The 13,342-nt window shown below is 45.8% G+C and overlaps 1 protein-coding gene across 2 annotated transcripts in view; it reads left to right on the forward strand.

The window, feature by feature from the left end:
- STAP1 (signal transducing adaptor family member 1) overlaps positions 1–13,342 on the forward strand; it is a 115,428-nt gene that overhangs the window by 37,794 nt on the left and 64,292 nt on the right. For both annotated transcript variants that reach the window (XM_063425337.1, XM_063425338.1), the window contains exons 2-3: positions 5,171–5,239; positions 9,523–9,636. In XM_063425337.1, coding sequence (XP_063281407.1) covers positions 5,171–5,239; positions 9,523–9,636 — 183 coding nt within the window. The remainder of the gene's footprint in view (positions 1–5,170; positions 5,240–9,522; positions 9,637–13,342) is intronic.

Genomic DNA, 13,342 nt, shown 5'->3' on the forward strand with positions numbered 1-13,342 from the left:
GAACAGTATGGTAGGGGGTAAATGGGAAGTAGAGGGGGGGACAGGGGCTGTTGAGGCGGGTGGAGGAAGTAGAGGGGGGAGACAGGGGCAGTAGAGGCGTGTGAAAGGGGGGCAGAGGCAGGGGGCAGGGGCTGTAGAGGGAAATAGAGGAGGCACACGGGATAAAGAGGGGGGCACAAAAGCAATAGAGGGGGGCATGGGCAGTATAGTGGGGACAGGGGCTGTAGAGGGGGGCATTGGCTGTATAGGGGGCGCATGGGCAGTATGGTGGGGCAGAGGCTTTAGAGGGAAAGAGGGGCTGTAGACAGGGCAGGGGCTGTAGAAGGAAATAGAGGAGCTGTAGAGGGGCAGTATGGTGGGGCAGGGGTTATGGAGGGAAATAGAGGTGCTGTAGAGTGGCACAGGGGGCAGTAGAGGAGGACAGGGTCAGTATGGTGGGGGCAGGGGCTCTAGAGGTGCTGTAGAGGGGCACATGGGGCAGTATGGTGGGGGCAGGGGCTATAGAGGGACGTAGAGGGGGCATGGGCAGTATGGTGGAGGCAGGGGCTATAGAGGGAAATAGAAGTGCTGGAGAGGGGCACATGGGGCAGTAGAGTGGGGACAGAGGCTATAGAGGGGCTGTTAAGGGGCAGGAGTAGTATGGTGGGGCAGAGGCTGTAGAGGGGGCAGGGGTAGTATGGTGGGGCAGGGGCAGTATAGTGGGGCAGGGGCATAGAGGGGGCAGGGGCAGTATGGTGGGGCAGGGGCTATAGAGGGGCTGTAAAGGGGGCAGTATGGTGGGGCAGGGGCTAAAGAGGGAAATTGAAGTGCTGTAGAGGGGCACATGGGGCAGTAGAGGGGGCAGGGGTAGTATGGTGGGGCAGGGGCTATTGAGGGGCTGTAAAGGGGGCAGAGTAGTATGGTGGGGAAGTTTGGAGGGGCAGTATGGTGGGGGCAGGGGCTATAGAGGTGGCGGGGGAGTATGGTGGGGGCAGGGGGAGTATGTGGGGGGCAGGGGGAGTATGTGGGGGGCAGGGGGAGTATGTGGGGGGCAGGGGGAGTATGTGGGGGGCAGGGGGAGTATGTTGGGGGCAGGGGCCGTATGTTGGGGGCAGGGGCCGTATGTTGGGGGCAGGGGCCGTATGGTGGGGGCAGGGGCCGTATGGTGGGGGCAGGGGGAGTATGGTGGGGCAGTGGCTGTAGAAAGGGGCTGAAAAAAAAAACGTTTTGATCTAAAAAAAAAATGCTTAAAGTTCTTCCCCCACCCCCTTGCCCTCCCAGAAGTTTACATTGGGCCAGGGAGGGAGAACCTTACAACTGGTGGTCGGCTGGGAGGCTGGAGCTGCAGTCAGGACCGCTGGGGAGTCTGGGAGCAGTAGAAGTCCCGCCCCCTTCTGACATCATCAGGAGGACGGCTGACTTCACTGCCCTGCTCCTGCTGTGTGCTGGCTGCAGGGAGAGAGAGGTGAGATTACAAATCCGAGTCTCCAGCCAGAGGCAGGGGATTCGGATTTTTGCGCCCCTCCTCCTCTGGCGCCCTAAGGCGGCCGCCTGTGCCGCCTTATGGACGCGCCGGCCCTGGGTGCATTTAAAGATTGCAAATCGTCTTCAGAAATGTACAGGTTTCAAGAGGTTAAAGGGCTACCACAAGTACTATGAATACAGTGCTTTGAAGTATGAAACAGTGCACATGCAGAGAAAAAATTATTTGCTGCCAGAGGTGTAATTTTATCTCTGGTAGCATAATTGGCCGTTTTGGGCTAATGTTTAATCTGTGCATTCTGGCAACTGTTGTCAGCAGGCATAACATGCTGGTGACAGACAATCAGGGCAGGTGCTAGACTATTTTGCTCCATAGGCAAGACCAGCTTCTTTGCATATCTCTTTCTCCCTCAAGCCCTTTGTATGTCTTTTTCACCTTTCTCAGCCCCTCTGTGTGTTTCTTTTCCCCTCAACAGCTTTGTGGTTTTATATCACCCCCAGCCCGTCTGTGTGTCTCTTCCCCTCCCAGCCCGTCTGTGTGTCTCTTCCCCTCCCAGCCCGTCTGTGTGTCTCTTCCCCTCCCAGCCCGTCTGTGTGTCTCTTCCCCTCCCAGCCCGTCTGTGTGTCTCTTCCCCTCCCAGCCCGTCTGTGTGTGTCTTCCCCTCCCAGCCCGTCTGTGTGTGTCTTCCCCTCCCAGCCCGTCTGTGTGTCTCTTCCCCTCCCAGCCCGTCTGTGTGTCTCTTCCCCTCCCAGCCCGTCTGTGTGTGTCTTCCCCTCCCAGCCCGTCTGTGTGTGTCTTCCCCTCCCAGCCCGTCTGTGTGTGTCTTCCCCTCCCAGCCCGTCTGTGTGTGTCTTCCCCTCCCAGCCCGTCTGTGTGTCTCTTCCCCTCCCAGCCCGTCTGTGTGTCTCTTCCCCTCCCAGCCCGTCTGTGTGTCTCTTCCCCTCCCAGCCCGTCTGTGTGTCTCTTCCCCTCCCAGCCCGTCTGTGTGTGTCTTCCCCTCCCAGCCCGTCTGTGTGTGTCTTCCCCTCCCAGCCCGTCTGTGTGTCTCTTCCCCTCCCAGCCCGTCTGTGTGTCTCTTCCCCTCCCAGCCCGTCTGTGTGTGTCTTCCCCTCCCAGCCCGTCTGTGTGTGTCTTCCCCTCCCAGCCCGTCTGTGTGTCTCTTCCCCTCCCAGCCCGTCTGTGTGTCTCTTCCCCTCCCAGCCCGTCTGTGTGTCTCTTCCCCTCCCAGCCCGTCTGTGTGTCTCTTCCCCTCCCAGCCCGTCTGTGTGTCTCTTCCCCCCCAGCCCCTCTGTGTGTGTCTCTCCCCCCCCAGCCCCTCTGTGTGTGTCTCTCCCCCCCAGCCCCTCTGTGTGTGTCTCTCCCCCCAGCCCCTCTGTGTGTGTCTCTCCCCCCCAGCCCCTCTGTGTGTGTCTCTCCCCCCCAGCCCCTCTGTGTGTGTCTCTCCCCCCCAGCCCCTCTGTGTGTGTCTCTCCCCCCCAGCCCCTCTGTGTGTGTCTCTCCCCCCCAGCCCCTCTGTGTGTGTCTCTCCCCCCCAGCCCCTCTGTGTGTGTCTCTCCCCCCCAGCCCCTCTGTGTGTGTCTCTCCCCCCCAGCCCCTCTGTGTGTGTGTCTCCCCCCCCAGCCCCTCTGTGTGTGTCTCTCCCCCCCAGCCCCTCTGTGTGTGTCTCTCCCCCCCAGCCCCTCTGTGTGTGTCTCTCCCCCTCCCAGCCCCTCTGTGTGTCTCTCCCCCTCCCAGCCCCTCTGTGTGTGTCTCTCCCCCCAGCCCCTCTGTGTGTGTCTCTCCCCCCCAGCCCCTCTGTGTGTGTCTCTCCCCCTCCCAGCCCCTCTGTGTGTGTGTGTCTCTCCCCCTCCCAGCCCCTCTGTGTGTGTGTCTCTCCCCCTCCCAGCCCCTCTGTGTGTGTGTGTCTCTCCCCCTCCCAGCCCCTCTGTGTGTGTGTGTCTCTCCCCCTCCCAGCCCCTCTGTGTGTGTGTGTCTCTCCCCCTCCCAGCCCCTCTGTGTGTGTGTGTCTCTCCCCCTCCCAGCCCCTCTGTGTGTGTGTGTCTCTCCCCCTCCCAGCCCCTCTGTGTGTGTGTGTCTCTCCCCCTCCCAGCCCCTCTGTGTGTGTGTGTCTCTCCCCCTCCCAGCCCCTCTGTGTGTGTGTGTCTCTCCCCCTCCCAGCCCCTCTGTGTGTGTCTCTCCCCCTCCCAGCCCCTCTGTGTGTGTGTCTCTCCCTCTCCCAGACCCTCTGTGTGTGTGTCTCTCCCCCTCCCAGCCCCTCTGTGTGTGTGTCTCTCCCCCTCCCAGCCCCTCTGTGTGTGTGTCTCTCCCCCTCCCAGCCCCTCTGTGTGTGTGTCTCTCCCCCTCCCAGCCCCTCTGTGTGTGTGTCTCTCCCCCTCCCAGCCCCTCTGTGTGTGTGTCTCTCCCCCTCCCAGCCCCTCTGTGTGTGTGTCTCTCCCCCTCCCAGCCCATCTGTGTGAGTGTGTCTCTCCCCCTCCCAGCCCCTCTGTGTGTGTGTGTGTGTGTGTGTGTCTCTCCCCTCCCAGCCCCTCTGTGTGTGTGTGTGTGTGTGTGTGTGTGTGTGTGTGTCTCTCCCCCTCCCAGCCCCTCTGTGTGTGTGTGTGCCTCTCCCCCTCCCAGCCCCTCTGTGTGTGTGTGTCTCTCCCCCTCCCAGCCCTCTGTGTGTGTGTGTGTGTGTGTGTGTGTCTCCCCCTCCCAGCCCCTCTGTGTGTGTGTGTGTGTCTCTCCCCCTCCCAGCCCCTCTGTGTGTGTGTGTGTGTGTGTGTGTCTCTCCCCCTCCCAGCCCCTCTGTGTGTGTGTGTGTGTCTCTCCCCCTCCCAGCCCCTCTGTGTGTGTGTCTCTCCCCCTCCCAGCCCCTCTGTGTGTGTGTGTGTGTGTGTGTGTGTGTGTCTCTCCCCCTCCCAGCCCCTCTGTGTGTGTGTGTGTGTGTGTGTGTGATGTGTTGTTTAGGGGTCTATGGTTTTACATGACCTCAAAATCCCCCCCCCCCCTTTTTTGTTTGAATCAAAAGTTTTCTCTGAAACACGGTTCAAGGTCACTGCACACCTCTTATTCAGGAAGTGTGTATGGAGGCTGTTTTAAAGTGAAATTAAATGTGTTCTTTCAAGAATTATTGACATTTAGTAAAATCTAGGGATTCCGTATGGTAAGGGGAAAATGGAGATATGGATCCCTTGCTTTATGTGTCTAGGGAGTATCTGCAACACCTAATTTTTTGTGCTGAGGGAGCTGACCAGCATTTTGGATCGGGACTGCTTTTGAGGATAGAATCAGTCTGACAAGCAAATGGTTATCTCTGTAACGGCGCAAGTTTAGCTAAAGCAAGCTTGAGAACTCAGCAAGGACTCCCTGAAGGACAAGCGATTTGATTTGTTGTCATTTCTCAATATTCTTAGGCACTCTTTTGGGAATTGTTGGGAATTCAAAGTGAATTTCAAATTAAAGGACGAAGTAACCTAAACAGAGGCATAGATGAGAATCTTTCCAATTGGGCAATTGTGGCTTTAATTTTGATATTCCATTGAATTCCCAGCAGTTCTTACTGTACTGAATATCCCTGTATATACTCATGTTTTAACTCTGCCTGAATACATCTGAAGACATATTTTCATTATTTCCATTGTTGGAAATAGTGTGTTTTATATCCATTTTAGCAACTGGTTTATTCATTGTGAAATTCTGTCTTTTAATCTAATGCTTTCTAATCTACAGGAGACAAAATATTGGACTGAACTGCGTGGAACAAAACTTTTCCTTTACAATGACAAAAAACAAGAAATGGTAAGTTGTATTTTTAATCTAGATTTGTTGACCAAAGGCTTTAAACCAGTGGCTCTATTTAGTGCACAGCACCAGGCCAAAAGTGTTGTTTTAGAATTGACATACATACTTTTCAGTACCTGATATATTCTTTGAGTGTAGAAAAAAAATTGAATAGGCTCAGTTATCGCTGTTCAATATCATTTGATGGTTCTAAAACACCTAAGGCTGTCTGATTTCTCATTGCATTCCTACACTGTCAAAATAGTTACAATACCTGTGTAAACCACCACTCCAATCTTTTTTTTATGGCACATAGTCTGAGTAGGCACGCAGAGCACCTGCCCTTTTAGTGGCATAGTCCTTTATATAATCTACATTTATACTAATACAGGCCTCACAACAGTCTGGACAGTTACGCTTTTTAGGTGCTGCCCTGCTTTAGTTGCCCAGACAGTTGTCAGACAGTACAATGCAAGCACTTGATAATAGTGCAGGAGCATGAGCTATATATTATTATATATTGATATAGAAATATAAAAGAATAGCCTGCCTACCGCCATCAGACTCTGCTCTAGTCTTCAATCGTTTAAGAAGTGCCTTAAAACCCATCTCTTTATGAAAGCTTATGGCCTCCCAGAGTAACCTCTACCTCACATACCTGTCTCTTGCTCTCTCCTGAAGGGCAGTACTTTACTCTCTCCTCCAGCTCTGCTTCACTCCTACCTTATTTGACTGCTATTTCCTGTCCTAATGTGTTTTACACCCCACCTCCTATATACTGTAAGCTCGTTTGAGCAGGGTCCTCTTCAACCTATCGTTCCTGTAAGTTTTCTTGTAATTGTCCTATTTATAGTTACATTCCCCCCCCCCCCCTCATAATATTTTACTCATGCAAACCTAAATAAAGTTTTTAAGTCATGTGCTACAAGCCAGACCTAAATGTTATTCCCCATGGCAAATGTCCTTCTCTCTGGGAAGACATATATAGAATCACTGCACTTAGTTGTTAAGCCCCCAAACTAGGGATCTGAGAATTCCTAGTATGTGTGAGCACACCCGGTGTTGCCGGTCACCTTGTGTATGTGACTGTGGACTCCATATTTGTAGTCTTTATCACTATGCTGTTGACATAACAGGAAAGGATGAGAGCAGGGTGTCCAACCCGCGGCCCAGTTGTCGTCCGCCCTGCTGGGCGGTGAGGGAGGCAGGGGTGCCCTTTACATACAGTGCTTCTCCTGGACAGCTCCCTTGTGCGCCCTGCAGTGAACTGGCCACCGGTATATGACGTAATTCCTTAATCGGCATCACTGCTGGGAGCGAGAGGGACCTGTGCAGGATGAGCACAGAGATTTCACCTCAGCAGCAACCGCTAGCCACCAGGGACAGAGGATCGATTCCAGCGCTCCCAGAGCAAGGTAGGATGGTTGGGTGAACCTCTTAAGTATGAATGTAATGTTTGTGTTTGTTTTGTCAGTGATTGTGTATGTGTTTGGGGGGGGGTCTGCCTAAATCAGTGATTATGTGTTTGTATTTGTGATTGTGTATATCTGTGATTGTGTGTGTTTGGGTCTGCGATTGTGTATGTGGGTCTGTGATTGTGTGTGTGTCTGTTTTTTGTGATTGTGTGAATAGGTGTGATTGTAGGTGCATGTGTAAAGGTCTGTGATTTTGTGTGTGTGTGTGTATAGGTCTATAATTATATATGTGTGGGTCTGTAATTGTGTGTGTACATCTGTGATTATGAGTGTATGTATGTGACTGTGTATAGGTCTGTGATTGTATGTGTGTGTGTAAATTTGTGATTGTGCAGAAAGGTCTACGATTGTATGTGTGTGTCTGTGTGTATAGGTTTGTGATTGTGTATGCGTGTGTGGGTCTGTAATTGTGTATGTGTACATCTGGGATTATGAGTGTATGTATGTGACTGTGTGTATAGGTCTGTGATTGTATGCGTGTGTGTAAATTTGTGATTGTGCAGATAGGTCTGCGTTTGTGATTGTGTGTGGGTCTGTGATTATATATGTGTTTATGTATGTGTCTGTGTGTATAGTTCTGTGAGTGTGTGGGTCTTTGTGTGTGTGAATGTATGTGTGTGCCTGTGATTGTGTATGTCTGTGCTTGTGTGTGTGTTTGTTTATATGTGTATTTGTTTATAGATCATTCTCCAAGTTGGTATCCTTAAATGTAGCAATCCAACATAAGGATAACATATAATGGAGTTATCTATTAAACAAATGTAAGAAAAGGCCTTTTAAATATTTTATTGTATAAATTAATGATGTTATGTGCTGCCCAAGGCAGCTCCTCTGCGCTCAATTCGGCCCAGCGAAGCCTAAAGTTTGGACACCCATGGATTAGATAATCAGAAATGAAGTAGTGTAAACTTTTTACTATAATTTTAAATATGATTTCGGATAAAATTGTAATAATGTAGTATATCATTTGAAAGTTAATCACAGTGATGTTAGCCATCAGTACATTGTTAACATTGCTGTGAATACTTATATTTAGTTGAAAGGGCCTGTCTAAGCTCCATACCTACTTTGCATTACTGCATAATAGTGCTTGATATCTGTTCTCTGAGCCCACTGTCACTTCCTCCAGGACTGTCAATCAGGCAGGTCAAAAAACTCGGGAATGTAGGCATAACAGGAAAGGATTTCTCTGCTCCCTGAAAAGCTGAGCCATAGAGTATGCATGTATGATTACCAAAACACAGCCCACTAAACTGATCTGTGTGTAGACTGATAGGAGCTATGATGTGACATTTGGCCCTTGTAAGTTTACAATGTAGTCCCAATCATCCCATGTGATGATTGGAACTGCAGGTGTGGGATACATAACATATCCTATAAACCCCTGTAGGGCAGAGAACTGTGAGGGACCTGTCAGTCACATGAGACCAGAACAAGATGTTTCTACCAGTGCCAGTTCTTCGTGTCATCTATTTATGTCCATGTGGGCATTTTGCTTAGTTTGCAATGTGCTACACATGCCTACATGCTCAAGTAAACATTTTGAACCCTAATTTATATATGTCGTTCACAAGGATCCATTCATAACTTGTCAGAATGATAAGTTCTGCTAAAATTGCCAGGAAATGTAAAGAAGGGGTGGGAGATCAAACGATAAATGTACAACTTGTCAGCTTTGGTATGCAATATGGTGACTGTAGTGTCCATTTGGGCTTTCATGATTCTGTTTTAACTTTCCACTTGCTTTCTAACTTAAACCAGTAAACACACACAAACATATAGGATATAATTAAACATTAAAAAACAAAAACCTATAAAACTTTCCATTTGCTTTATCAGTGTCAAATAACCCTTCTTGGGCACTATGGTGGTGAGGATCAGGAATATATTAATACATTCCATGTTTTAATTTCGGTTCAGACAGAGCTTCTGACTGTTTTTTTTTTTTTTTTTTTTTTTTTTGTTTTTTGTTTTTTACTCCCAGTAAATAAACACAGAACACTTATTAAAAATAAACATTTGAAACTTCTGCATTGTTTACCTTTAATTAATATAGGGAGGAAAGGTTTTCACAGAGTTTTGTGAACATATTTGAACGCATTATTTAGCCAGCTGCCAGCTCAACAATTTTCAACAATGAATATTTTTTATTATATTAATGTTTTCAGAGGTGTACTTTTGATTTACATGGCACCCAGGGTGTAAATGTAATTTGGGACCCCCTAAACCGCAAAAAAAGTCTCCCTTACACCACAACTACCTCCTTTTGTTTGGGAAATTACTTGATTACACAGACATACTGACATTCATATACATATACATACACATTAATATTCACATGTACTTACATTAATGTTCACACATACATTCATACACACATTGATACATATATACAGACATACACACAAATTCATGTACACAGACACTGGTATATACATATACCTCCCAACATTTCAAATGGACAAAGAGGGGTGTGAGTGGGGATTTGGCCCCAAAATAGGTACTGTCCCTGCTAAACAGAGTCAGCAGGGGTGTTTGAGGAGGCAAACTGTAGATGCCTGGAAAGTCAATTTTTTTCTGTCACAGTTTAATTGGGGAAAAAATAACATTTGTTGCTTCATTCACAACATTCCTTTGGTTAGTGATAAAAATGTTTTTGCAAAATTGAGTTTGTAACACAGTACAAAGGACATTATAAATGGTTGACATTGTATTATTAATTAGTATTGATAATACGTTATCTTTTAAGCAGAGTAAATGTATGTAACAAAATAACATGCTTTGATCACTCTCAGTACTTTAATTTATTGGATTGTAATTGTGTAGTTCACAGATAAAATTGACCTACAGAATATGATGTCTGTGGCAGACCAATATTCAGTGACCAATCAGTGGACAGGAGTAGTTTTGACCTTGGAGAATGAGGAAGTTCATATAAGGGTGAGTATGATTATCCTTTCTGATTAAATGTGCAATTCAAAAAGAAATCTCCGCTGGAACACTCCCATGTTTACCATATCATGCCTGAAACAATATCCTCTTTTATATCTTGTTGGGCACAAAACAGTCTTCTTGTTGGCATTATTCACCACCAGTCACAAATGTTCCTTCTGTGTTTTTCAGTAAGCACAAAGTCCTTAAAATATGAAATGTGTCGTAGGAACTGCCATATGTTTGTTCTGATTTTTTTTTTTTTTTTATCTATTATAGCTACTAAGCTAGAAAGTTCAACTTGTGGAAGTATTTGGGTTCACGAAGAGAGGAGTGGGGTAGAACACAATTTTAAGCAGCTCTGTTTTGCTCAAAGCAACAATCTCATTATTTTCAGCACAACTCTGATTTTCCCTGAGTATTCCAAAATGTAGTTTACAAGTTATTAGCAAGTTAGTTATTAACAAGTTCTTCTTATCTTGGCCAGCTGGAAGCTGGTTTATAAGTTGAATTTATAAGAGCTAACTAACCACAAGTCTGTCTCAAGTTACCTTGGAAAGTGTCTTAAGTCGATTTGTATAATGAAATCTTACCTAAATTCTTCGTATTACAAATTAAAGTGACACTATTATGTAATTCTTTCTTTCAGTGTTCCTTTCCTTATGCCCATTCTATTCTACTATTGCGTGTGTGTGTGTGTGTGTGTGTATGTATGTGTGTGTGTATATATATATATATATATATATATATATATATATATATATATATATATATATATAGCAAGAAGGAAAGAGATGCACTCTCAGGTCTTTGTAGAAAAAACTAGATATTATTTAATAACAGGTAGCATACATCTGATTGACGTTTCAACCTCTTCAGGTCTTCCTCATGATCAGTATACAAACATATAAAACACAAATATATAGGCAACATAGGAGGAGTTACTCGCCAAACAAACAGTGTACACCGGTTTCCATTAGTCCCAACCCGGAAGTGCAAGTGGAGCGTCATGTGACACGTGACGTATGGGCATGGCCATTACTATGACGTGGTTGCTAGGAAACGGGTAAACTAAACCCGAGCAAGTATGTAGTGAACGTGGAACAGCTCGGATTAGGCAGAGAATTATCTGTGCAATAAAGTGAAAGGGCATAAAGCCCTGTGGAGTATACAGGAATATAATGAGAAAAAAACGGGTCGCAAGAGTATTCGGAGAACGGACAGCAGCTGAAATAGCCTGCCCTTCGGTGGGTCCCCGCTCAGAACTCAAGCTGGTTTTAGCTCATCTTGTGCCATTACAGAGAGAACATATCTGAAGCATATCAGACTGGTCCCACCCATACGGGCAGTCCAGATCCGAAATGCCAGCAAGTTCTCTCTGCACGAGAGATACAGCAACCCCAGACGATCGTTTCAGCCTTGTTAGGCATCATCAGTGAGGCATAGCTGATATCTCTCTAGGCACCGTGAGCAAGGGGTCCACATCTGGATTACCCTTTAAACTTATGGAGAGTAAATAACGGGTCTTTTTTCAAAGGTCCATTTCTATGAAAAAAGAGACTATATTGATATTGGTCCAGTATTTGACATACACCAATTAAAGTGACCATATGTATGTGGATCTGAAGTAGTGTAACATGCACCCAGTAGGAACAATACAAAGAACAAATGCATAATACATAACACATCCAATTAAATCAAGCATAACATGGGCACAAAATATACAGAATATTCAAATGAGTATACGGTACTATGTGAAGACTTTAATTAGAGATTCATAAAAAAAAAAAATGAAGATTAGGACAAAGGCGTATGGCACCTGAGGTAGGTTACTAGTGGTCTCCCATACAAGAACTAACCAGGCCCGAGTCTGGATGGCTTCTGAGATCTGAGCTGAGTGCGCACTTCCTTTCAGTCCCGCCGGAAACCGGAACCTGAAATTGAAGTTCCAGTACCGCGGTGCGCCCTGTGCTGCTGGCCAACGCTACAAGACAGGTAAGTAAAGCTTCATATTCGCTCCATAAGACGCACAGACATTTCCCCTCACTTTTGAGGGGAAAAAAAGTGCGTCTTATGGAGCGAAAAATACGGTAGGTATTCAATGATAATCTATAGGTAGTGGACTGAAACCACATTCAAGCCAAAACAGAGGAAAAAAGGACTAATCCATATAGTCTGTATATCATGTAAATACAAGGAAATAGATACTTCAAATAAAGACTGCAGAGTCTATAGTAGCAAGGAAAGGGGGGTGAAAATGCCAGGTAGGCTAAATATATTCCAGACTCAGGGTCAGAGGTGGAATCACCAGAACTGGCATCAACAGTTTGGAAGGTGGGTTTACGGATCTTCGTTCTAAACCTAAAATTGGGTCTAGGGGAGTCCTGAGATCCTGTATGTGTTATGTATTATGCATTTGTTCTTTGTATTGTTCCTACTGGGTGCATGTTACACTACTTCAGATCCACATACATATGGTCACATTAATTGGTGTATGTCAGATACTGGACCAATATCAATATAGTCTCTTTTTTCATAGAAATGGACCTTTGAGTCCTCACTATTAGTGGTGATCACTTTATTGTGTGTATACTATGCTATTTGGTAGGTATTATATTCCTGTATACTCCACAGGGCTTTATGCCCTTTCACTTTATTGCACAGATAATTCTCTGCCTAATCCAAGCTGTTCCACGTTCACTACATACTTGCTCGGGTTTAGTTTACCCGTTTCCTAGCAACCACGTCATAGTAATGGCCACGCCCATACGTCACGTGTCACGCGTCACATGACGCTCCACTTGCACTTCCGGGTTCGGACTAATGGAAACCGGTGTACACTGTTTGTTTGGTGAGTAACTCCTCCTATGTTGCCTATATATTTGTGTTTTATATGTTTGTATACTGATCATGAGGAAGACCTGAAGAGGTCGAAACGTCGATCAGATGTATGCTACCTGTTATTAAATAATATCGAGTTTTTTCTACAAAGACCTGAGAGTGCATCTCTTTCCTTCTTGCTTTACATACCCAGCGTGGGATTGCACCAAGGCAGTTTTTTACTTATTCATTGAAAGGGTGAGTGCTACTACACTTGTATGTATGTGTGTATATATATATGTGTATATATATATGTGTATATATATATGTGTATATATATATATATATATATATATATATATATATATATAGTGTGTGTATTATTTATATATATATATATATATATTTATTATTTTCCATCCGGCTGATTTCAATATCTAAGTGCTGCCATTTTTGTTGATTTTCTGTCCACATTGTATGGTAGTATGGTGTGGTGGTATGGTGGTATGGTATGGTAGTATTGTATTGTATGGTATGGTGTGGTGGTATGGTAGTATTGTATGGTATGGTAGCACAATTATATTTGAAATATTGTTTTTTTGGAAGCTAAAGGGCAAATGAGAAAAAAAAAATGACATAAACCTTACTGCCACATATTTTTTTCCTCCTAAAAAGTATATATATATATTTTTTAAATGATTCCGTTGTTGCGGGTAAGTACAAGCCTCCCAATATATCAGTTTTAAAAAGGAGTAAAGCTTGCAAAAATACATGTGAATAACATTATTATTGGTAAAACATTCCCTGCAGACTCTTTAGGCTACATTTATCTAGAACTAATACATGTTGGAGGGAGTGTAGGCACACTATTTCACATTTTATTGGGTTGTGTCAT

Source organism: Pelobates fuscus, chromosome 6, assembly GCF_036172605.1.
Source record: "Pelobates fuscus isolate aPelFus1 chromosome 6, aPelFus1.pri, whole genome shotgun sequence".
In the NCBI taxonomy this organism is placed as follows: Eukaryota; Metazoa; Chordata; class Amphibia; order Anura; family Pelobatidae; genus Pelobates; species Pelobates fuscus.